Below are 25,525 nucleotides of genomic sequence, written 5' to 3'. Positions count from 1 at the left end.
AAGATTTATTTTTATACCAAAGAGAGACTGTTAAAACTCTGCTGATTAAATCTAAAGGAAACCGGAAAGTTCAGTTTCTTTTTAAACTATTTGAGTTTAAACAAAAACCAGTTCTGCAAATATCCTTTTGAGCTCCATGATCCCTTGCCACCCCCCCAATTTGTTCAACATTTAAAGGTTTTCAGTAAGTCCATAACATGTAATTTATTCTTCTGTATCACTATCTCATCTTTTTTTCTAATCTCATTTTTTAAAAGATAGCAAGAAATAAGCAAGCAAAGCTACAGCTAGCAAAGAAACACTACAGACAATGACAGACATCTATGGTGGTTTTATTGTTAGCTGCAAAAGAACTAGTGAAAACTCAATATGGCAGGTTCAAAGAGGGCTTATATTGATAAAATTTTCCTTGGTAAATTCAGTTTAAACTATAATACTTCTTTCAAGGGCACTCTCTCTGAAACATTTGGCAACCACAAATCTTAACAAGGTGTATATTCTGCAGTTACCATGAACAAAAGTAATAAATCTATTATCTAGATGGAGTGGATTAGTTTATAAAAGTTAAAAGCAAAGCATTTACACTTAAGGTATGCGGGGGGAAAAGGAAACCTTATTTTATAGGGATATGTGAGGGAACTAGAAACATGAAAATCACGTTTTAAGTTTTTGCCAATAGCTTAAATTCAGAACTAAAACCTTTCCATTCTCTTTACTGTTGCACTATGAAACTGTTTTGTTTTTCTTCTGGGGATACAGTCATCAACATCCTCTCACGCTGAGCCAGCAGTCCTAGTTGAACACAGACCTTAATCAACAGTATCTGAGAAGCTTCTGGGATTCAGTAACATCCTGAGTACTCTAGATTAGTGCTTCTCTTTGATGTGCCTACTAACCACCTAGGAATAGAGTTAAAAATGTGGATTCTAGTTCAGTAGGTATAGAATGAATTCTAAGGTGATCGAGTTCTAACTAGCTCCCAGGTGATGCAATGGTTCCATAGATTAATCGTTGACTAGCACTAGTCCAAAAGCAAAGTGGCATACCTTTATGAAGGTGAAATTGACAAATGACCATGGTGAACCATAGAGCATTGGCCAATGTAAATGGAGCAGCTGTGACTCAGCTGATGGTGGTGTTGGGGGCCCAGTGTTGCCTGAGGATAAAATGAGAACTTAACATATCTAGTTCAATGGCTGGTATGAGGTAGGTGTTCAATAACTTTTTTCCTTTTCTTTCTATAAAAATAATTTCCAAGTGAAGCTATTAGGGAATATGACCAAATAACATCTCAGGATTTTATACTAATAAAAACAAATGCTGGTTAGTGAATAAGCCAGTGGGTATAATGTAGTGTGCGGAAGCCATTGCTTAATAAATCTGAAATCAGTGTTCCTTTTGGAAGATTGACTTGAACTGAAAACAGCAGAAAGATTAACTTTCCATTAGGGAAGTAACTGGAAAGTCAAATGTAGTGGTGGGGGGTTGGATGGAGAGTCAGAACTGGACTATGAAGCTAAGGAAATAGGGCTAAGAAGGAAGGCTGATGGAGCAACATGCCTTTTATGGGGGGAAAAGTCCTTGAGACATTCCCAGAGATAGGCATGCCCCAAAGACTTCAGAACAGAGGTGTTAAGCATTCAATTCTAAGTTACTTGGTATGCTGTAGACTAAATGACATAAATCCTCTCTATTGACCTAAGGCAATGTGTGCTGGACACATACAGCCTTGAGTGGGAAGCGTTTTGGGGTGTGGAGGATTCTGGGTGGTGTCAGCCTGATGGTAACATGACACAGAGAAAGGACAGCACATGCAGAAAGGTAGACAGGAAGGACCCATGGAGAATTTAGCAGGAGATTCAGGAGAAGCATAACCCATAAACAATCAACAATTGGGAGACATTAGGGGTTTCCCATGAGGAGAGAAGAATAACTGGAGTCCTTGGGAACATTTAGGAAATTGACAACTTACATAAAAATAAGGGGCTAACTGAAACAGTAATTGTGAAAATATAGAAGGGAGAGACATAATGTGACCAGATAACAATGAGAAGACTTAGTGCACCTTAGGTTTCAGTTTAGATTTCAAATTATAGGGGATTAAGAGTCATTGTAGGGTCTTGAACAGTAATATGAGTGATGTGGTACAAATTTTTACTTTGGCAAAACTAATAGGACAGGTTTAGAAAAGCATATTGACCAATCTTATTAGCATATTTTTCAAAAGTCTTTTAAAAATTGGTATATCTCTCCATCCTCTGTGAAGTTTTTACTTGAAATTTTTATAACATGTGCTTCAGATAATTCAACTATTAAATTGAGGTTCACACCTCCAATCTTTCCCATTAATAGGATAGCTTTCTCACTTCCTGAGCCAGCTCCTTAAACATGGCAATTTCCCAATAACATATTTTCATAATGGAGATTGGACAATATGTCATTTATTAATTAGGAAACATGAGTTACACTGTACAGATTGATATTGGCTTAACATTGAATTTCAGGCAGCGGTGGAGACACCTATCCCATAAACCTTGCCTGCCTTCGTTGAGTATTTGTACACTTTGTTTTAACAGTAGATGATGAAGGTAAGAAGAATTTTAAGAGTCCCATGCTAATAGCAAAGACAAACTTTTACGTGGAAACCAAAGCTAAATGTAATCAAATACCATATTTGCTCAATGGTTTTTAGGTTTTATAACTGTATATGTGTAGCTAAAAGTGCTCTGTTCCATGTTTTTTTTCTCATTGAAGTTTTGTTTTGTTTTGTTTAAGCAAGTCTTATAAAAAGCCAGTTTGGAAAAGTGGAGGTTTCTTAGAAAAATATCCACATTACAGTAGAACAAATTCTATCTCCATCTCTCTTTATCTAATTAATGTACTGCCAGATTCCAAAGGAGAATCTGGAATTACTATCTCCCTTCAAGGTATGGGGCAAAGTCAAACACTTGGTCCCAGAACACAAAGCTCATGATTTGGCCTCATTCACCTTTCTAGCCTCATCTCCTTGTTCCTTCTTTCATTCCATATTCTAAACCCACCAACATAAATGACCATTTCTCAACACCACCCATGCTTTCGATTTACTTGCTATATGTGCTGATCATTCTTTCTGTTCTCCTTTTGCCAGAAGCATCTTAACCTTTCTCTTAAAATCAGCTCCCTGGTACCTATCTGGAATTCTTCATTCTCTGAAGGACACATAGGACTTTGCATTTAGCTTTATCATAGTATTTCTTTGATTATTTTGCTACAAGTGTGTTTCCCGCTGGTCTAGGACTCCCACCCAGAAAGGCACAAAGCATGATTTTTAAAATTCCAGTGCTTGGCGTATAATAGACACACAAAATTATTTGGTAATTGAGAACACATGGCAGGGAAGAAAATAAACTTGCAAAATACAAACTAAACGACAACTATAAGCTCTTCAAGATATATTTGCAGCCAATCCACATAGATTTTAGAGATTTAAGGAAGAAAGATGTTGAGAGGCCCCAGAAAGGTGGTGGAAGAAATTAAGGTAATTTATAATCTCTAAAGCCAATTATTACTTGATGGCTATATTTCAAACAGATTTCCTTTGCCTCAATTAAACTCACAATACACCCAATAAAGATAAGGAGGTCACAGTTTCTTGTCTGTTTTGTTGTGACTCTTTGAAATTCGACAGGTCCACAAACTGAACTTGGGGATATACTTTATTTTCCAAGATTGGGACAGACATTCCCAGCTGAGATTAAAAAGGCAAGATCAGTTGAAGAGGAGTCTGTATTTTCTTGGTGATTTACACATAGTGGTGGTTTTAAAACAAGGCCACAAAATTTTTTGAGAAGTGGGAAACTATGTTCTTCCCCTTGAATCTAGACCCTATAACTAACTGCTTGACGAATAGAACATGGCAGAGTGACACTTGTCAATTTTTGTATCCAGATCGTAGGAAACTAGTAACTCCCACTTCCTATTTCTTAACCACTTGCTCTGCCCAAGCTGCTATGGAGAGGCCAACGCAGATATGAACATGTAGCCAGCACCCATTTCCCTGTCATGTGAATGAGCTGTCTTGGGAGTGGATGTCTTCTCCACCCCACACCCATCCCCGAGCCCCTTGTAGTTCCCTGACTTGAAAAATAGTTCCTATGGTCTTTCTGCTCTTGGTTACTATGTTCTTCCTTTTAGACCCAAACTCAAATTAAGTATTAGTTGACTAATATAAAATATGACATGTGGTGCAAATAGAAGGCAGTGAAGAGTGTTACTATTACTCACCTTTGCAATCTACTACTAGTAAGGCAAACTTTGGCTACCTAGCAATTATATTGAGCTCTGTTAGAAAAACCTTTTACCCTCTTTCTCAGGACCATATACACCCCTTTTAGAACAGCTGATACGGCTTTCAAACAATTCCAAAAGTGTTACATATTCTGATACTATGGTAGAATATAAACAACAGGCTGGTAATGTTATGGCATTCAACATACTGAAACTGTCTTTAGTCTAAGAAAAGTAAAATATTAGGAAAGTAAAACTCCTCTAAAAATAAAACAAAATTTATATGTGTATCTGGTTTTCCCATAAGGTATTCCAAATAATATGAATATATTATGAATATATCTACAAACATATATTTCAAGTCAGTATTTTCATAAACATAGAAAATTGAGTAGCAACCACTTATCTTATGCACAAAGTGATATTGTTTCCACACATTTTAAACTCACTCAGATGGTTAGATTCTAATGCCTCCTCTCTTTAGACTTGGGATAAAGTGCCAAGAGTAGTAGGAGTTTATCTATCCCCTTAAAAGAACTCTTGTCCTGATGCTGATCCGAAAATTTGGATTCCTCTTCAAAGCTCATTGGCAATTAACCAAAAACACTTCATCATCAGAACAATGTTTATCCTTTCACAATATCTTTCATTAGTTTCTGCCAAAATCATGAAGACAGAGAGAGAGGAGGGAATGCGGGAGGCATAGAGGGAGGGACGGGGGGGGGGGGGAAGGGAGGGAGGGAGAGAGAGAGAGAGAGAGAGAGAGAGAGAGAGAGAGAGAGAGAGAGAGAGAGAATGTGCAGGGGTAGGGGTCAACATGTTTACCTATTTTGGGGAGTATTCAACAGTAGGTAAAGTTTTGGATTTCTTTTTGATAGTAATTCATTTAATTCATCTACCTGGAGATGAATTTGTTTCCCTAAATGGTGAATATTATTTAACAATGCTCATTACGTGAATGCTTTATGAAATAATCCTTACAATTCCTGTAAGGTAATTATAAACACATTGCTGTCTCTAACTTGCAGAGGGCAATAATAATGAAGTGTCAAATTTCTGAGACATAAGGTAAAGCTCACTGCTGTCTCAGGCTGACGAAGCTCAAAGGGTCAGTCATATCACTTTCATTCACAGAAACTTAGGGAAACAAAATGCTCCAAACCCACATTCTTTCTTTATAATCCCTGAATAGCTTGTGTAAATAGTATTAACATTTAGGTAGTTAATGATTTATACCAGGAGATGTGTCTATCTTCCCCCAGCTATGACATTCTAGAGAGAGACAGACAATCCTTGAGCAAGAAGATAGGGGAGGCATTATGCTAGAACAGTCTGTCGTGATGTAACTGACAAGGAATTTACTACAAATCCCAATACTGAGCATTTATTTCTTTCTCTTGCAAGGTCAAAAGATTATACAATTTCAAAACTTGCACTTCATAAAAGCAAGCAATACTTAGATATACCATATTTTTGACCACCCATAGAAGAAATGATCACAGAGAAGAGCTCAGAGGACATATTATGTTACTGATGAAGTGTCAATGACTCATACATATGTAGATGAAATTTTCCTGAAACTACACAATATTCAAATATAAGGAACACTACTTGAGCTAAAACACATTTTGGATTTACGAAACCTGTGCTCATGAGGGAAATAATTGGGAACACCTGAAGCATACATGCCACTTCTTCAAGTGTTTCTATTACAGATCTTTGCAGGAAAGAGGTTGGGAACAAAGTCTCTCATGGGTGAGATTGTTTATTGGTTATAGTTATCAGAGCCCTTTCAGTTGTATTTATACTTCCAATGTGAACACGATAATCACAAATGGAGACAGCTGGAAGAAATTATAAGCCCTGGAATAAACTAACTTTTACTCTACACTCTCAGATGCCCTTGTAGTCTCCTCACAACACCATGACTACAGTTTCTATAGGAACTATGAAAAAGACAGAACAATCTACACAAGTTAGCCAACATGTGATTCAAAGATCATACTTACCAGTTCAAAGTGGCAGAAGGTGTTATTGACAGTTTTCTGAAAATGCGCAAGTCTACTCCTAGGTGCCCAAAGAAAGGGAAATGCTGTTATCAGTGTGGCCTGCTGACTAGAAAATATTTATGCTGTATCAATACTCAGGGGTTAATGTGAATCATTTTTATATAAAACCAAAAAAGTATAAGAGAAATTTTGTTAAGCAATGTATGTTTTCTCAGACTGGTATATGACTTTTTTTCATCTTGGAAATACTAATCATATGTTACTGAGGTTTTTGTTTGTGTGTTTGTTTGTTGTTGTTTTTTTTTTTACCATAAAACTGTTTTTAAGTGTACAATTCAGTGGCATTAAATATATTTATAATATTATGCAACCATCATCACTAGCTATATCCAGAACCTTTTCATCATCATCCTGAACAGATTCTGTACCCATTAAACAATAACTCCCCATTCCTCTTTCCCCTGGTAAACTCTATTATACTTTCCATTTCTATGATTTGCTTATTCTGAGTACCTCAGATAAATGGAATCAGGATATTTGTCCTTTTGTGTCTGGTTTATTTCACTTAGTATAATGTTTTCAAGGTTTATCTATGCTGTAGCGTATATTAGAGTTTCATTTTTTATGGATGAATAATATTATATGTATATACCACATTAAAAAAACCCATTCATCTGTTGATGGACACTTGTGTTATTTCCATCTTTTGGCTATAATGAATAATGATGTTGTGAACAAACATACAAGTATGTTTGAGTTCTTTGGCAAATGACTTTTTAAAAGTAAAATATTTTTAGCTCTTGGTGTTTGGATATAATAAAACAAAACTCAGTGGTCACCACTGATAGATTTTTGGGTTATTTTGCTTTTCTTTATTTTTAAAAATAGATATTGGGGGAAATTCTCACTTTTCTCACTCCTGCTCACATTTCAAGTTCGTATATGCCCTATCTCCCTGCACATACTATATAAATACACATATGCCAACTCAAATTAAATTAAATTAAGCAGGACTACAGGTATGGACAGGATTTGTTCTCAGAAACTGAAGCAATCGTACTTTCTGATCACAGAGAGTCAACATTTAAAATGAGGATATTTCATTATTTTCAAAACTTCTATACTCTTCATAAGTATAGAATAAGATAGCTAAAGAATAAGGAGAATAGCTTTTTAAAAAACCTAGCTCTATCAGATTATTTAATGGAAACATTCCTGGCCCTTTGGCATTTCCTATCCATGGGATTTTGTACCTAGTATTACCAGCTTTAAGATAAAACTGTTTTGGTTGAATTTAAAAATTCCCAAGAAGTTACTCCATAGAAACTTCACTTACTACTGCCAGTAATTAGGAAGCTAAATTAATCCATGCTTAAAGAGACAGATCCCGAGGGTAGAAAATCAGACAGACCACAAGATTCAGAATTCCCGAAACAGGCGCTTTTGGAAAATGCATCTGCAGAAATGACAGAAGTTGTAGACCTAATAGTTGGGTAGGGTATAAAAGACTAAAATTAGTGATAAAGGAAATTCATGTGCATAAAATGAAGCTCTTGATGGTTTTGCTTTTGACGAATGTTTTTCTTCTTAACAGCCTAAAAAACAAATGTTTCAACTTGTCCACAAACTCTATTTCCTTCTTCAAGAAATGGTTAAAGTCCTGAAGAATTATCTTTTCTAAAAGAAACCATTTTCTTGCTTGCTGCTGTCTTCCTCTCCTGTGTAATGAAGGCTGGCTGTGACATGTCAGGCATCCTTATGTTCTCTGGACTTGGATATTACTGTCCTGAACAAAAAAATAAAATGTATGGTGAAATATAATACAGCCCACTAATATGGTGAAATTGTGTCATTATAGAAATATGGAGTAGAGATGTTCAGAGTCTTTCTGTCACACTAATCTTAAATTAAAACCTGGAAATAGATCTTGAGCATACTCACAGATGAAGGACAATAACAGGAGGGGGCAGGAATTATTTCTATGATACCTCAACTTTTGCCAAGGTAAAAGGATTATTCATTTTTAAAAATCCTTCTAACTCAACTCTGTAACATGTGCACTTGTTTAAGTTACAAGTTTCATGGTGATTTATCATGTGAAGGGTTCTGTGATTCCTAAGCAGCTTGACTATTTCATTAGCTGGTCATGGATATTTTTTACTTCCACTCTTAAATATGAAGATCAAAATGGTTGAGGCAACCATCTCTAAATGTTTACACCCTTCATTTCCTTTTTTTTTGTTTATTCCCACCCCCCATCCTCCATCAGGTTGTTCTCTATATCTATCGGTTTGTTTCTGTTTTGTTTATTCATTTGTTTTGTTTTTAAAATTCCACATATAAGTAAAATCACATGGTATTTTTCTTTCTCTGACTTATTTTATTTAGCTTAATTCTTTCTAGATCCATCCATGTTGTTGCAAATGTCATTTCATTCTTTATTGCTGAATTGTATTCTATTTTGTGTGTGTGTGTATATTACTATACATTATATGTAATATATTATATATGTATTGTACATATATATCTATATCTATATCACATATTCTTTATCCATTCATCTATTGATGGACATCTAGGTTGCTTTCTACTGGATTGTATGGCAGCTCTTTTTAAAATTTTTTTGAGGAATTCCCATACTATTTTCCATAGTGACTACATTAATTTACAGTTCATCAATGGTGTACAAGGTTCCCTTTTCTCTATATTCTTGCCAACATTTGCCATTATTGTATTTTTGATAATAGACGTTCTGACAGGTGTGAGGTAATATCACATTATGGTTTTAATGTGCATTTCCCTGATAGTTAGTGATGGTGAGCATCATTTCATATGTCTCTTGGACATCTGTATGTCCTCTTTGGAGAAATGCCTATTCAGATCCTCTGCCCATTTTTTAATCAGATTTTTTGTTTTTGGTGTTAAATTGTATAAGTTCCTTATATATTTTGGATATTAACCTTTTATCAGATGTGTCATTGGCGAATATCTTCTTCCATTGAATAGGTTGTATTTTCATATCGTTGATTGTTTCCTTTACTGAGCAAAAACTTTTTAGCTTGATGTAGTCCCATCTGTTTACTTTTTCTTTTGTTGCCCTTGCCTGAGGAGACATATTTAAAAATACTGCTAAAAGTAATGTTAAAGAGTTTATGCCTGTGTTTTCTTCTAGGACTTATATGGTTTCAGGTCTTATTTTTAAGTTTTTAACTCATTTTGAATTTACTTTTGTATATGGTGTAAGAAAGTGATCCAATTTCTTTTTCTTTTTATGCATGTATCTGTCCATTTTCCCCAATACCACTTACTGAAGATACTGTTATTACACCATTGTATATCCTTGCCTCTTTTGTCACAGATTGACCATGTAAGTGAGGATTTATTTCTGGGCTCTCTATTCCATTCCATTAATCCATATATCAGTTTTTATGCCAGTACCATGCTGTTTTGATTACTGTAGATTTGTAGTATAGTTTGATATCAGGGAGTGTGATAGCTCCCACTTTGTTCTTTCTCAAGATTTCTTTGGCTAGTTGGGGTCTTCTGTGGTTCCATATAAATTGTAGGATACTGTTTTAGTTTTGAGAAAAATGCCATTGTTATTTCAATAGGGATTGAATTGAATCTGTATTTGGCTTTAGGTAGTAAAGACATTTTAACAATATTAAGCCTTCCAATCCAGCAAGGTATTTCCTTCTTTTTTTTTTTTTTTTTGTAGTGTCTTCAATTTCTCTCTTCTATGTCTTATAGTTTTCAGAGTACAGGTCTTCCACCTCTTTGGTTAAATTTATTCCTAGGATTTTATTATTTTTGCTGCAATTGTAAATGAGATTGTTTTCTTAATTTATCCTTCTGATTGTTCATTATTGGTTTATAAAAACACAACAGATTTTTGAATATTGATTCTGTGTCTTGCAATGTACTGAATTCATTTGTTGTAATAGTTTTTGGTGGAATATTTAGAGCTTTCTACATATAGTATCATGTCTTCTGCAAATAATGAGAGTTTTACTTCTTTCTGATTTGAATGGATTTTGGTTTTTTTTTCTTGTCTGATTGCTATGGCTAGGACTTCCAATACTATGTTGAATAGAAGTGATGAGAGTGGGCATCCCTGACTTGATCCCAATATTAGAGGACAAGCTTTCAGTTCTTCATCATTGGGTATATTAGCTATGGGTTTGTCACATATAGTCTTTATTATGCTGAAATATGTTCCTTCTATACATACTTTGTTGAGAGTTTATGATTATAAAAAGATGTTGAATTTTATCAGATGCTTTTTCTGCACCTATTAAGATGATCATATGGTGTTCATGCTTTATTTTGTTAATGTAATGTATTACATCAATTGATTTATGGATATTGAACCATCCTTGCATCCCTGGGATGAATCTGACTTGGTCATGGTGTATAATCCTTTTAATGAATCTGGTTTGCTAATATTTGGTTGAGAATTTTTGCATCTATGTTTATCAAGAATATTGACCTGTAATTTTCTTTTTTTGTAATGTCTTTTTCTGATTTGGGAATCAGGGTAATGCTAGCTTCATAGAATGAGTCTGGAAGCATTCCTTACTCTTTAATTTTTTTTGAAATAGTTTAAGAAGGATAGGTATTAATTCTTCTTTGAATGTTTGGTAGAATTCACTTGTGAAGCTGTCTGGTCCTGAACTTTTATCTGTTTGGAGTTTTTTGATTACTGCTTCAATTTCATTGCTAATGTGATTATTAGTCTGTTTAGATTTTGTATTTCTTCCTAGTTCAGTCCTTCATTTCCTTCTTGGTGGTAATAGAGTAATATCTAATTATCTTTTCCTCTGAATATCTAAGATGTTCCCTAGATTTAAAATATGCCAAGTAACACACATAAAAATGTAAAAAGAAAAGAAAAGAAACCTCCATTTTTCTGTGTGCAATTGGCTTGATTCTTCTCTAGGAGTGTTTAGCAGGAGGTCTCACAGTCTGAAATGTTTTTGTTCTATACCTCCTCTATGGAAATGGAGCTGTAGACATTGTACAGGCATTTAGTTTTATTTAAACTATGGAGTACCTCTGACCCAGGAGGGTGGGAAGTCCTGACTGTAGGTCTTTTTACTTCTTCCATACAACCTAAGTGTGACACATAAGGGTGAGTGTGGGAAGTCAGAGAACAGGGTTGCTGACAAGCATTGAAGGAATGAAGTTGTTGAGAAAAAAATATTCACACAATGTCAACTGACTGAAGAATTTTAGAAACATCACTTTGGGGCGAAGAGAAAAAAGATATTAGTACTTAGATTGAAGGAACATATAAGAAAGTATAGATAGAGAATGCTGATATAAGAAACTTAACCCAAAGACTTCCAAACCATCTTTAAGAAGGTTTCACATTAAAGAGTATTAAATATTAGTCCCCCTTCCTGGGCTATTAAATACTGACTCATCACTCACAAAGAAATGGCCCCAGAAGGAGAGACTGTTATGGAAGTTCTTATCAGGGTCCCAGGGAAGGGTCCTTGGAGAGCTAGAAGGACAGTCTGTATATGGATTGTCCAGTTTGGATCACTGAGAACAGTAAGATATGTGTAAACATAGCTCAGTTCATGGAAGGAGTCCATCCCCACCATTTTATTAGGAGTCCTAATATAATATACAGGAATGACTCCTAGGTATAATAACTTTTTCTGATTATGAATTTAATATCCTGTGTTTGCAACTTAGGTGCTTTCTTCCCAAGTCCTAAGCAACTGCATACTATTGAGAACAGTGGTGTTGATATGTCACAAGTCCCACTTCTGCCCCTGCTCCTTCTTCCCTCTTTATTCTCTATCATAGATTCCTCAGTGTCTCCTAGCAAGCCTGGGAGTTCATATGGAAGGTAGTGGACACAAAGGGAAATTACTTGGGCTTCCCAGAATTCTCTAATTTGTGGAAAGTTCTGTTTCTGCAGCATTCTGTGGCATCACTACCTACATTGTCCATTAGTCACACAAAAGAACTCCCACTCAATCTTTACAAAGTACTGAGCAAAGAGAGAATATGTGAGATGTAACTTCAAGTACAACTGCATGGTTTTAATCAGTTGTAGCATAGAAATGTGATTAGTGGTCAAAGACCCCAGAGATTGAACTTTGATTTGTTGTTTGTACCAATAATTGGAACTCTGTTAAATTAGTAATTTTAGTAATTAGGACTTGAATCTTTTTGAATATATGGAACAGTCTTAAGATTCTCATGGTAGCCAACTTTTTGTGTGTGTGTGTGTGAATGAAAATCTCTTTTTCTAGTCCCGTTTCTAAATGTATGGTATTTTTCCTTTCAGACAAGTTGGGAGGGAAGTAATAAAGACAAAGACAAGCAAATTCCAATGCTTGATTGGCAGAGTGGTGTGGAAGAGCACTGGGTTTAGGCTAGGACTCTAGTCTTAACTCTGCCATTTACTATTTAAGTGACTTTAGGTAGTCATTGAATATCTCTGAGCTAAAGTGTCCTCAATCATAAAATGGAGATAATATCAGCCTTACCTACCACATAAGCTCAAACAAGATAATGCAAAAACCGTGATATGCTATACAAGTGTATAGCATTACATGTTGCCAACAAATGATCATAAATACCAATGAGAACCGAACAATGACTTGGTCCTGAACAATTTTCCATGAACAGACATATCAGACTCAGGAGATGACTGAAATATAGAATTCATTCCCTGATAGATGAAGTAAAACTTTGTTCTCAGTAATGGCTTCAGTAATATTTTGAAGGCACATTGATGATTAATCCTAAAGATACCACCAGATGGGGGTGAAAGCTCTTAGAAGACAGAAGTAAGGCATCTTAAGATGCCTGGAACTTTTCAAAATAGGGTGGGTAAAAAAAAAAAAGAAAGAAAGAAATCAAAACTACCAAGGAATCTCCCACAGAGGGGATCAGTGAACAAATTTGCGACCATGGTAATTAAGTAAAATAATAACTGAGGAAGACCAACCAAGGCTAAAAACCTTCACCAAAATTATGTTATTCAATATTTAATGAGAGGATTCAAAACATTTTCTTCCAACCAAAACCAACAACAAAATAACCCTTCTTTTTGTATATAATAAAATGTCCCCTTTCCAACTCATATCCAGATTAAGTATTTAATACAATTCCCTTTTGGTCACAGAAAGTGAAGGTAATTGAATTGTAGAAGTGTTGGTTGCTAATGTCTATGGCAGATTTCAGATCCCATCCTTTGCATTTCAACTACACCCTGATCAGGGCCATACCAACTGGAGGAAATGGGTCCCAGTATAGATATACGATGTCTGGGAGCAGAAAAATATCAGTAGCCATGAAGGCTGGATTCTCCAGCTCTTTGCAGTTGAAGGACCTTGGGTTTTGTTGTGGCTCTGTGGTTGGTTACTAGGTGAATTTTGGTAACTTGTCTCTACAGACTTCAGTTTCTTTTGCTCTAAAATGAGATGGTTGGAATAAATCCCTTTACAGTTCCAATGTCATAATAAGAAGTGTCTAAGAAGAAAGTTTCTCTAGAGAATAGGAATGTTGTGGCCATCACAGTTTTAGAAAGGATAATGATGCTATAGAAATGGAGAGTGAACTTGTAAAAGAGTAGGGGACCTTCAGAAAAGTAGATGGTGATGATTACGGAAAATTCCAGAAAGACACAAGTTGACAGAAATTAGACAGCTGAGCTATCTGAGAAAAACTGAAAGGTTGGTACACAAGACATGAGTGGTAGGGACCATGAAAGGCCAGCAGGCTGTGTGGAGTAGTAAAATTAAGTCATCGGTGTCAGCAGAGTCTAGAATACTAACAAGGTAAGGACCAGGTAGCTGTAGCTTTATTCCTAAACCAAGGAATAAACTTGAAGCCTAGTCAAAAAAAAGAGCAAGAAAACATAAAATTGATTAGTTATGGACGAGGGCAGCAAAGGATGTCAACTACAGAAGGATACTGACCAAAAGGAATCCTTGACTAAAAAATCCCCTTGTTAGCAGCTCTTTGGGGAAGAGTTTAAATTCAACCACTTACAACACAAAAAGCTATTGAAATTGTCCTCAATTACTTAGATGCTAATATCATTATAAAAAAATGAGACAATGTAAAAAGTGATTGGTTAAATGATAGAAAGCCATTTATCAACCAAATAGCAGCAGCCAAAGTTCCTAATCTTCCCTTTCATTGCCTGTTAAAAGATACACAACTATAGAGTATCTGCAGTCTCTTTAACCAGAATAATTTATGTTATACTATAAATAACCTATTGCTCATAGGAATGAGAATGTATTGGCATAGTTTCAGAATTTTGTTTTTGAATATTTGAAGTGACTCTAGATTTCAATCACCCTTACTTACCAACAAGAACAGGATGAGAATCTAGGGCAAAAACTAAACATATGGTATTTCCTTGTTTGCCATTCTTAGTAAGTTTATCACACAATAGGGAAGACAAAAACTGTCTCCAAAAGCAACATAAATATTTAACAGAAAATTAATGACTACAGGATATATCAGAACACTCCATGTTCTGATGGCCCTTAGAGATGTTATCTGCAAATTATTTCAGTCCTACTATTTTTCTGCAGACAAAGAAAATTTTCAATATTGTTACTTTTCAAGGTTGAGTTGACTACCTATTGCTTTTGTAACTTAGATGGCCTGATTCCTTTTTGGTCCTAGCAAAACCCCCCAAAAAGAGGGGGGATGGGGAGTCAGTAGGAATTTAGTTCAATATTTCAAGCACTAATTTTCACATTAAAACAAATCTTGTAATCAACTATCAATAAAAGGATTTTCTTTAATTTGAAGAAGAAATCTTAGGTTTAAGGGCATTGTTTAATGGTAACTTGAACCAAGTACTTTAAAAATCACTTGAAAAGTATTCTTTGATTATTAAGTCCAAGTTTTCAATGAATTATTTTAAAGGAAACATATTTCAAGACATAATTATCCAAAACTTTGAGAGAAAAGATATGTATATCTGGAAGATATATTTTTGAAAAAATCAGGTTACAAAATAATTTTTATCAACGTGTAAAATTCCTCAAATGCTTTCTCCTTTCTACACTTACAGATGCCATAATGATGAAATAGCTGGGCTGCATCAGCAGGGATGCCTGAGATGGTGTGTGGACAGAAGCAAATGCTACTTAGGCTGCCATTTTAGCCGACTCCACCCTGGTGATAAATAAGGTGACACTTAAGCAGTGATTGAAAGACACTTTGTTTAAATATAATTTCCATATAGCAAACTAGTATATCAAACTAAAATAGTGCTCAATCAAATGATCCCAAGTACAAATTACTTCTAGCCCAGAAACGAGATGTTCTTTTACTCCTGTTAAAAGATAAGAAAGCAAAATAATACCCGAGGTACAGACAACAATGAGCTTCTCTGGAAAAAAAAAAACAAATACAGGAAAAGATCTTCAGTAATATCTAACCCTTTCTTTTCCTCTGCAAGCTCAGAGGAAGAATCGTCAAGTTAAATTGTCAGTACTTGATTACAAAGAAACAATATTTAGAAGCTGGGTGTGAAAATGTGATCTGTAAGAAAGATTAACCAAAATGCAATGTGTTTCTGGTTAACACAGTTATTTTTTAGCCACGAATACGTTTCTGAATCCACTGAATAAGGATGCTGTTTAGCACACCACAGTGTAAATTATCTAAATAATAAGTTATGGACCTTGATAGCTGATTGGATAAAGAAGATGTGGTACATACACACAATGGAATACTACTCTACCATAAGAAAAGATGAAATACTGCCATTCGCGACAACGTGGATGGGTCTTGAGATCATGCTAAGCGAAATAAGCAGACAGAGAAAGTCAAGAACCAGATGACTTCACTCATATGTGGGATATAAAACTGAAGGCAACAAACAAACAAGACAAACAAATAAAGAAATAAAAACTCACAGACATAGACAACAGTTTGCTGGTTACCAAGGGGGAAGGGAGGATGGAAAAAGATGGTAAATGGGGTCAAATATATGGTGATGGAAGGAGAGCTGACTCTGGGTGGTGAACACACGATGCACTATATAGATGTTAACATTAATCCCGAATTATTAGTACATGGGTTTGTTTGTTTTTTAACATTATCCTCTATGCTTTCAGTATTTTAACAAATTTTAAAACACAAATTTGCTTGGTATAAATTAGGCTTATGATATGTAGATAATTATCATAATTGTTAGTCTCTGGGCTTTTCTATGACATATTTGAGAGGCACAGTTAAGAACAAGACAACTAAGATTCTTCTGTAGCTCAGGATACTAGCCTATCTGTTAGTATGGGGGAAAGGAGAAGGACCAAAGAAACTGTGAGTATAATTGATGACTTTTTGTTTTATCTCATTTTTTCTTTGTCAATTATTGAGAACTATGCTAATGATAACAAATGGTTCAATGGTAGGCAAATTAGAGAGACGGGGTAATTAACAAACTAGGTAATTTTCCCTTGAAGAATAATGTTACATATTTTTTCAAAGGAATGAACTGGTGATTCAGGGATTGCTGTTATCCAATGAATCATCAACCAGTCATTCAAAACATCTGTCTCTTTGTGGTCATCTTTTGTAGTTGAAATCAAAGCGCTCTTATAGTTCTAATGTATGTCTGTTCATATTGAAAATTTAATAAATAAAATGGTATATAATGATGAACAGAAGCCCTGAAGGTTATCAAAGCAACGGTCTTTTTGAATTACTATTATAGGATATAGATATACAGTGAAATCGCTTGTGTTGAATAGCAAAAATTATTGAAAAATCATGAGTTGCTATCATTATAGAAAGGTAAATCAAGAAATTTTGAGTCAAATTTCTTTGGAAAACAAGTTGTCCAGAAAAATAATAAAATAGTGAAGGCTGTCATTAATTGGAGAAAAACAAATATTAACATATTTCTTGAGAGTCTCAAATCTAAGTGATAAAGTACTAAAGGGGTATGTGTGTATAAAATAAAATAATATTTTATATATATGTGATGTTTTTTATATATTGATGTCATATATATGATGCCAGATATATGATGTCATATATATGATAAACATATATATGATGTCAGATAGATAGATATCTATCTATCTATCTTATTGGTGAAAGAACTCTTTAAATTTCAGACCCAGATCTTTTCCTTTACCAATGAAAAAACTCAGGCACAAAGACAGAACACTTAATTTTATGAAATGGAACATGTTCAGAAATTTACAAAATTTCCATCATTCCACTTCTAAAAGGTATTATTTTAGGGGTGCTATTTCCCAATGATGTATTAGCCTATTAACAGTGGTTTTCATGTTGCAGTATACAGAATCCTGTGATTCCAGAGGCGCCGCAAAGATCACAGGGGAGGGACCAAGAGGAAGGGTGTAATAGGAATCACTACTTCCTCTTCCACTTGGGTGGGTCTGCTTTTATCCATTTCATATGTTGGGATTCTGCCCAAGATTTCATTTAAAACAAGCATACCTCTGCTGAGTAAAAGTTTGCAAATCATTATAATTTCACCAGGATACAGCTGCTGTATGAAACAGACTTTTCCCACAGCTTAGGATCTGCCATGGTGTTCTTACAATCAACTCTTAAACACTTGGGGCATCTGATGAAACTCGTGGACTCTCTCTCTCTCCAGAAAACATCAAATAGGCACACATTTTTGCATCAAATTTAGCAGATTCATGGACTTCCTGAAATCTATTCACAGCTCCTGAGTTAATAACACCAACTTTAAAAGCTTTATTTAGAGGACTTAGGTAAGAAACTTCTGGTTGAAAAAGAATAAAAATTTGGAATTAATATTAGAGTGTGTTTGGAAAAGATAAGTAATTTTCAGCAAAGAATAACTTGTAGAACCAGTTTATCCTGCCTAATAAAAAGTTAAATGTCCTTTTGACAAACTTCAAGAATCCTACATACTCTTGCTGGCCATGCTGTTCTTTTGATTCATTCAACAGGTATTTATCAAGAACACTAGAGACACTGCTAGAGCAAATGCAAGTGAATGGTTTACGATACTTCCTTTAGGAGCCAGCTATTCTGGAGGACTTGAATAGTTTTCAATTCTTAGCATATTTTGCCACTTAACCCCTTTCTACCAGTTCTCAACACACACACACACACACACACACACACACACACACACACACACACACACAACCTACCTTACTCTCTGCTGCAGTAAGTATCCCTTTGACTTACCTGGGCTGGATCAGGCCTGGCTGACGGAGCCTGGGCTGTCTCTTTAAGCTGCTCCCAGCCATGCTAGTATTGTGGGGTTCAATCAGAGGACAGTAGGGGTGTGCAGGGACACCGGGACTGCTGCACCACGGGCTACGATTGGGGAAAAGGGTTGGTGGGACTTCTTTTTCTCTGTAAAAGGAAAATTGAGCCCAAATTGAACCCAAAGGCATTTTATGCAGTGATATTAGTAATGAAGTTTCAATGAAAGTGAGCGCATGTTTTAAGACCAGAGAATATGGCTTTCTCAGATCTTGTGGGCAGCACTTGTATCACATCAGAAGCATTTGCCCTCAAAGGCATAACATAAATTCTGCACTTTTAGCCAGAGCCAGCTCTTGACCCAAGATGAAATTCCTAGGTGACGCACCACTCCCTTCACTGAAGCACGAGTTGGTAATTTCATCTCTTCACCTCTCCACAGCCTTGCCTCTAAGAACAGTGCCACTGAGAAATGAAATGGCCAGCGGTGGTCTCAATATTACCTAGCAGAAATCACCAGCCTTTATTGTCCTCTGAGTATATCACTGCTTGCTCTGTGTTTTTATGTTTTAAAACATAAACACTATTATAGATTTTATGGGCCTATTCAAAACAGATTTTTTTTTTATTTTGGTGATTATTGATTTACCTAGTCATCACATATCTACTTGTTACTCACTCCTTCCCATCTGCTGTTACCAATTGTGGGAAGGGCTCAATTTAAAAAATAAATAAAAAACCAAGCACCTTTTACCTCTTAAGAAAAACTTGAACTGGTTCCATCTGATGTTCTGAGTTATCTTTCTTAGAACGATCTTGTTTTTTTTCACTTGTAGTTGTAACTTCTGGCCAATGAAACTTGTACCTTTGAGATGTTGGACTTACTATCGAGCATCTCTCAAATTCAATGTCGGTGTCTAGTTTTTCCCATGCTTGCATCCAGTGAATAGGAGTGTACCAGGCAATGGCCTAACAAAAATGATTCATTCATATCAAATACTATGGGAGTTAAGAGTTTTTAAATGTCATAGGCTTATTGCAATAAAATTTCAAAGTCAAACTGTATGATGTCATTTGTCTATTGTGTAGTGAAACACGATGAGGATGTAATAAGACATCCTGACCTTAGTTTCCAATTCTGAAAATTACAAGCTGCATAACCTCAGGCAGGTTAGTCACTTGCTGTCTGTGTCCTTATACATAAAACGGGGAGGCTGGTAGTGGGGAATTGCTAATATGACGGTAGTCTGAGATTTGGTTAAGCTACTAAATTTTATAACTATAAAGAACTGTGCAATAATATTAATATGTTAAAATTTTAAATATTTAAGACACTATATATGCAATATATGTGTGTATATGCATGTATATGTTTTTGTGTGTGTATATATGTGTGTATATATGTGTGTGTGTATATATATATATATATATATTTATTTATTTCAGATGGGGAGATGGATAGTATTACCAGAATGAGAGACATGTAGAGGAGACCATGTTCTCCAGGCTAGAATCCTAAGTGGGACTGACTATTAAGGGGACCCATGACCACTAAAGCTGGAATTCGTTTTGGTTTCTTGAATACAAGTGTGGCATGTGCACACATATACATGTAAAAATTATTCAGGAAAATCATGTGTAGGGACTAACAATTATCTCTTTGTTCAACATGAGATAATTAAGCACAAAAGTGTTCTTGTGATATGTTTTTAAGTTTATAAAATTAGAAGTTTGTGGTTTATGCTGTAGCCATTGAAACACCCTCTGCTTTGATTAACAAATTAATGAGACATAAAGGCAATGCCAGGCACATTCAGCCAAGCTAGGCTATGGCAGAGAAAGAAACTGATGAAATCTTTTTCAAAAAGTTCAATTTCATGGATCACAGCAGGAAAACTCTACTTTCGATTTAGCTCCTCAGTTAGGGAGTACCTTCTTTAGCAGCTCAGAGACATTTGTGTTGAAAATATATCCATGATCTTTTTAGGGCAATCTCCCTCAATTAGATGGTGAGCTTTTCCTAGACAAGAACATTTTATTTCTCCCTACATTATAGGGGCTTAAAACATTTGAGGACAATGACAGTGTGATAAAATAAAATGATACAGTTTTAATTACACCTCTGGAATGTTGCCCATATGAACCTTGTAGGCTATTTTTCATACACTAGAAAAATTCTTAGAGTTAGAATGCCTGGTTTTATTTTAGTTCTGTCATTTCACCAGTCATGTGACCTTGAGCAAGCCATTTAACTTTCCAAGCTCCATTGTAAAATACTTAAACAATCTAAATCAAATGAGATAATGTATATATAAACGGCCCTTCAATGGGCTCCTACAAAACAGGAGCAGTCTGTTCCATATCTGAATCTCTAATGCAAAACAATGTATTGGGAAAGTTCCAGGCATTCGATATTCAAATATTTAAGACACTGGTTCCTAATTTTTTCAGTGCCTATTAGTTTTTTGACATATAACATGGAGGCTACAAATCCTAAAGGAAAACAAAGTGACTGGTGAAAAAACTCTAGCTCTGTTTAAAAATCTATATAATCATAGAATCTTAGTGATTACATTGTATAAACTCTTATGTTATATATTAGGAAACAGAATAAAGTTTACATAGTTAACTCATGGCAGAGCAGAACTAAATCTACCTTTGTATTACACCACATGATTGGTAGCTATGTTAAATATTAACCATTGCCATGTTAGTGATGACTCAAAAAGTAGTGTGTCATATGTTATTTTAGGTTTCTTTTTATAAAATGACCCATGACCCATAATAAAACTTCTTTAGTCAAGTCCAGAAACAGAACCTATTCTAATTTGTATGACTGGCTATTGTTTTACAGAAGTGTGCGGGCCCTGTAACTTTTCCCACAAGATACGGGTTAATTTCTTAAGTTATATAAATAGTAATTCCAGGGTCATGATAAGACGTTGGGTCTGTCGGTGTGTTAGGATGTTTATGGAATGTAGCAACCTATCTTTTCAAGGGAAATCTCACAACTGCAGAGAGTGAGGTCCAGATCACAGGTGTGAGAATAGGAATGAATTTGTTGTTAAGAAAAAACGGGTGGGGGAAAACTCTATGTTTCCTTTACATTAGGGTTTTAGGTTGACAAAGTCACATTTCAGTGTAATTAATGGAAATATTTTTTATTTGAATTAGATAATGTTGATTGCTTTACCATGGGGTAGGAATTCCAATAGGACCTGAATTTGAAAAAGGCTTGAGCTGAGGTATGAGGATGAGTCGGGTTTAATAGATACAAAGAGAATGAAAGAGAGTCTACGGAGAGGCACGAGCATGTGCAAAGGCCCTGTAGCTTGAGGGAGCAACTAAGTACTGGACAGTAAACGAAGGGAAAGAAGGCCAGTGTGGTTTGAAAAGAGAGCACAGAAAAGCAAGGAGAGGGGTGAGTTAGGGAGGAGGAAAGGAACAGGACCACTATGATTCAGGTCAGCTGGGTGAAGTCCCTCTCATCCTGCAGACTCAGAATAAGTGCTTTCTCCTCTCTAATGCTCTTCGTCACGCTTTCCTTTATAGCGTTCATATCTCTAACCTAGGCTATCACACTCTGCGCATACCTGCATAATTCTATTAATGCACTGTTTCACTGTAATGCAATTGTTTATTGTTACATATCAATTGCTACTACTGGACTCTGGGTTTTCTGAGGACAGGAACCATGCAATAGCTATGCTCCTTCTTTTTTTTCTTTTCCTTTTTTCCAGTGCCTAACAAAATGCTTGGCAGATACTAAACACATCTAAGTATTTCCCATATGAATCAACCAATCAAGTTCACTCTTTCACTGGCAAACAAAATCATTTGTATTTACATCGTCTTGCAGAAATGGTCTCATTTGATACAAATATGTGCAAAGTCGTTCAAACCACTCAGTAAAAGGGGAGTCTAATTTCAAAGTTTAATTCAGTTTCAGGGAATGACAATTGACCAAAATGTGCCTTCTAGGAGCTCAGGGACCCGGTCTGTCTAATTCAACATTCCAGTGCCTGGAACAGTGTGTATACCAAGTAGAAACCCCAAACTTGTTTGCAGAGTGGATAAATGGGTGGATAAACATAATCAAAGGTCTGAAACAAGAATGTCATAATCCTAACCTATGTTTTGCTAATAATTTCTTAAATGGCTTAGTAAATACTTAGATGTATAGCCTTATTATCAGTAAAAACCATTGGAAGTACTAAAAAATTCAGTTTGAGCCCACAAAAATATTGAAAGGTAAGTGAGTGAAGGCTGCAAAATTACATCTAATGAGCGTTCTCTCCATCTAATGACAACTGCTTGTTCTCATAGAATGACATTAAATGGCTCAATAAATTAGCAAATGTACTGTAAAGCAGTAGTCAATCTAAGTAAGTAGAAGGTATAACGTAGCAAGAAAGAAACTCTGAAATAGAATTCAATCAATATATTGTGTAGATTAGTAGTTATATGGCATAGTAAGTTAGATTGGGAGTGAGAAAAAGGGCAGAGATTTAAGAAAAATCCAAAGAATGGTTTTGTAAGAATAGTACCTTTTTTGTTGTAAAAAGAGATCCCTTTAAACTTTCCTGGTGCATCTTTGGGTATATATTTATGCTAATATTATACCAAGTAAAAGAGTGAAAATATAAAATTGTCAAATATTGCGAATGACTCACTAATTTATTACTAACACAATTTTATAGTGAATAAAGTGTATTCATAAAGTGTTGGTTCTTCTGTTAGAATGTTAGTATTTTGAGGGCAGATATCCTGTCATACTCTATGTTACATTCCTGACACTATTACAGGCCTTAGAATAGAGAAGAATCTCAATAAACTTTTGAGAAATAGGTAAATGAATAGAAAAGGCTTGTACATGGTTCCTTCCTTTCTTACCCTGCTCTACAGGCTAACTACCATAAATAAAATCCATCTTTGACTCTGAAGTTTGAAATGGTTTCTTAGAAATATGAGATAACAAAATTATTTTTGCCCAATTAAATGTAAGCAGTGTTTGGTATTTTGGCACTGGGAGGAGGGTGCTGTTGATTTGTTGACGTTTTGGGACAGTTAGTGATGGTTCTATCCAAGCTTTTAGGGATGGAAAAATAATTAAGTGAGCCAAGGGGAGAAGAGGAACGAAAGGAGACTGTCCATTTAAAAACTATTATTAAGTACCAGATACTGACCTCACCATTAGGTTTGCACAGGATTGTCGTACAATTCGGGCTTGTGCTAAACTTGTTTTCTTCCTTCCAAAGAAAATCTGATGGTGGCTGATGCTTTGCTTCAGATGCTGCTGCCCAGACCTGTTAGAAAATAGTTTGATAATGACAAATGTCATTGGAATTCAATATGGTTTTGTAAATGTCAAAGGGTTATTGCAACGTTATCTTCCTGAATATATGAGGTGTTAAAATATAATGACTATATAATATATAATGTCAAGCTGTATAACACTAACTACTATGGTACGTGGTTTAAAGGAAAGTACAAGGAAGAGGAAAAACCCTCCAGTATCAACTAATTATCTCTTCTCTAGGTAAACAATCTCTGCTTTTCTTCTAAGGATTATGTTTGCTTAATTTTAGGAACTTAGGTATTTAATTTTAAAAGATAAATCATAAAAACAAAGGATACTGTACAACAAATTGAAGAAAGCTAAGGAAATTTAATTATGGGTATAACTTTACATACAGAGATGGACAATGTGGTACAATTAGCCACCACCAACAAAACGTCACAGTTTACATAGCGATTGAATGATGAAGAAACCACTGGTGCTGAGCCATAGTCTGACCAGGAAAATGACATTTTTCTGTGCAATTCTAGTTCATAGTATTTATATCTTATACTCACTGTTACTGTGGAATTGGCCTGCATTGTGATATTTGAAAGGAATCGGTACAAAGAGACTGTTTGTCCATTCACATTTTGCCGGAGTATATGATTTCCAATCTCCAGTTCTTTGTCAATGGAAGAGTTAATGAGCTTCACGAATAAACCCTTGGTGTTCACTTCAGCTATTTTAATGTCTCCAAGAGCACTAGAAAAACACAAAGATTATAAGGTGCCTTCAGATAAGCATGTCTTTAGTTTATTTTAACAACTGAATAACATATATGTTTTGGAAGTTGTTCCTAAGCTATCTATTCTATTGGACAAATTCTATGTAGAAAGAGTGTATTTTGTAATCTAAGACAAATGCCTTGATCTCTTAGTTCTGTGTGTTTATCTGTGCAATAAAATCATCTCCTTCCCATAACATAATTAAAGGAAACTTAAAAAGTGCTTTAGGTATCAAGGTATAAATGCCATAGGAAGGTATGATTATTATTTAAATTCTACTGTTCATCATAAAATTACTGAGACATGAAACTCTCAAATAGATCAAGAGCTAAGTTAAACCAGAGAGTTTATTTCTGATAAAGTTACTGTGAATATGACTAGCAACTATATGCTTGAAAGAATTTGCAAACAACACATTACATAAAAATAAGATGGTATTATTTTTCCTACTAACACACGTTAAAAGCTTAGTATGTACCCAGGGACCAGGGTAAACATTTATATATAAGCATTTTGCAGAGTGTGGGTCAAAATCTATTAGTACCTCATGAAATCCTTTTGGTGGGTTACGGACATCATTTTAAAAATAAAATATACCCCTACCAATAATAATAACCAATGCTTATTATTTGCCAGGCACTTTTTAAAGAATATATATATAATTTCATATTCACAATTTCAAAATCCAAAAAGGTCTGAAAAACCAAAAACTTTAAAAAACACATTTGAAGCAAAATCTGACCTGAATCCTTTGGTGGCAAAACGTGACCTGAAACTGAGGTGAGTCTGTTTATAGTCTTTATTCACAGTTTGTGTGAATATTCGTATGTGTGGCTGTGGAAGTATTAATGTCTGATTGAAATAAATCAGATAAAAACATATACCATATGATTTCACTTATATGTGGAACCTAAAAAAACAATATAAATGAACAAGCAAACTCATAGAATCAGAGAACATTTTGATGA

At 35.1% G+C, this 25,525-nt stretch overlaps 1 protein-coding gene across 4 annotated transcripts in view; it reads right to left on the bottom strand.

Moving 5' to 3' along the window:
- LMNTD1 (lamin tail domain containing 1) overlaps window positions 1-25,525 on the bottom strand; it is a 113,907-nt gene that overhangs the window by 74,715 nt on the left and 13,667 nt on the right. For 2 of the 4 annotated variants that reach the window (XM_019737665.2, XM_074325915.1), the window contains exons 4-7: window positions 24,348-24,534; window positions 23,678-23,797; window positions 19,246-19,460; window positions 18,471-18,641 (exon numbers count right to left, since the gene is read on the bottom strand). In XM_019737665.2, coding sequence (XP_019593224.2) covers window positions 18,471-18,641; window positions 19,246-19,460; window positions 23,678-23,797; window positions 24,348-24,534 — 693 coding nt within the window. Of the gene's footprint in view, window positions 1-5,637; window positions 8,065-18,470; window positions 18,642-19,245; window positions 19,461-23,677; window positions 23,798-24,347; window positions 24,535-25,525 lie in introns of those variants that run through there. The other 2 variants (XM_019737647.2, XM_019737656.2) reach the window with 2 other exon arrangements.

The sequence above is a fragment of the Rhinolophus sinicus genome, linkage group LG02, assembly GCF_036562045.2.
Source record: "Rhinolophus sinicus isolate RSC01 linkage group LG02, ASM3656204v1, whole genome shotgun sequence".
NCBI classification, from domain to species: Eukaryota; Metazoa; Chordata; class Mammalia; order Chiroptera; family Rhinolophidae; genus Rhinolophus; species Rhinolophus sinicus.
Note: the sequence above shows the minus strand (reverse complement) of the source record. Positions and strands in the feature narration are given on the sequence as shown.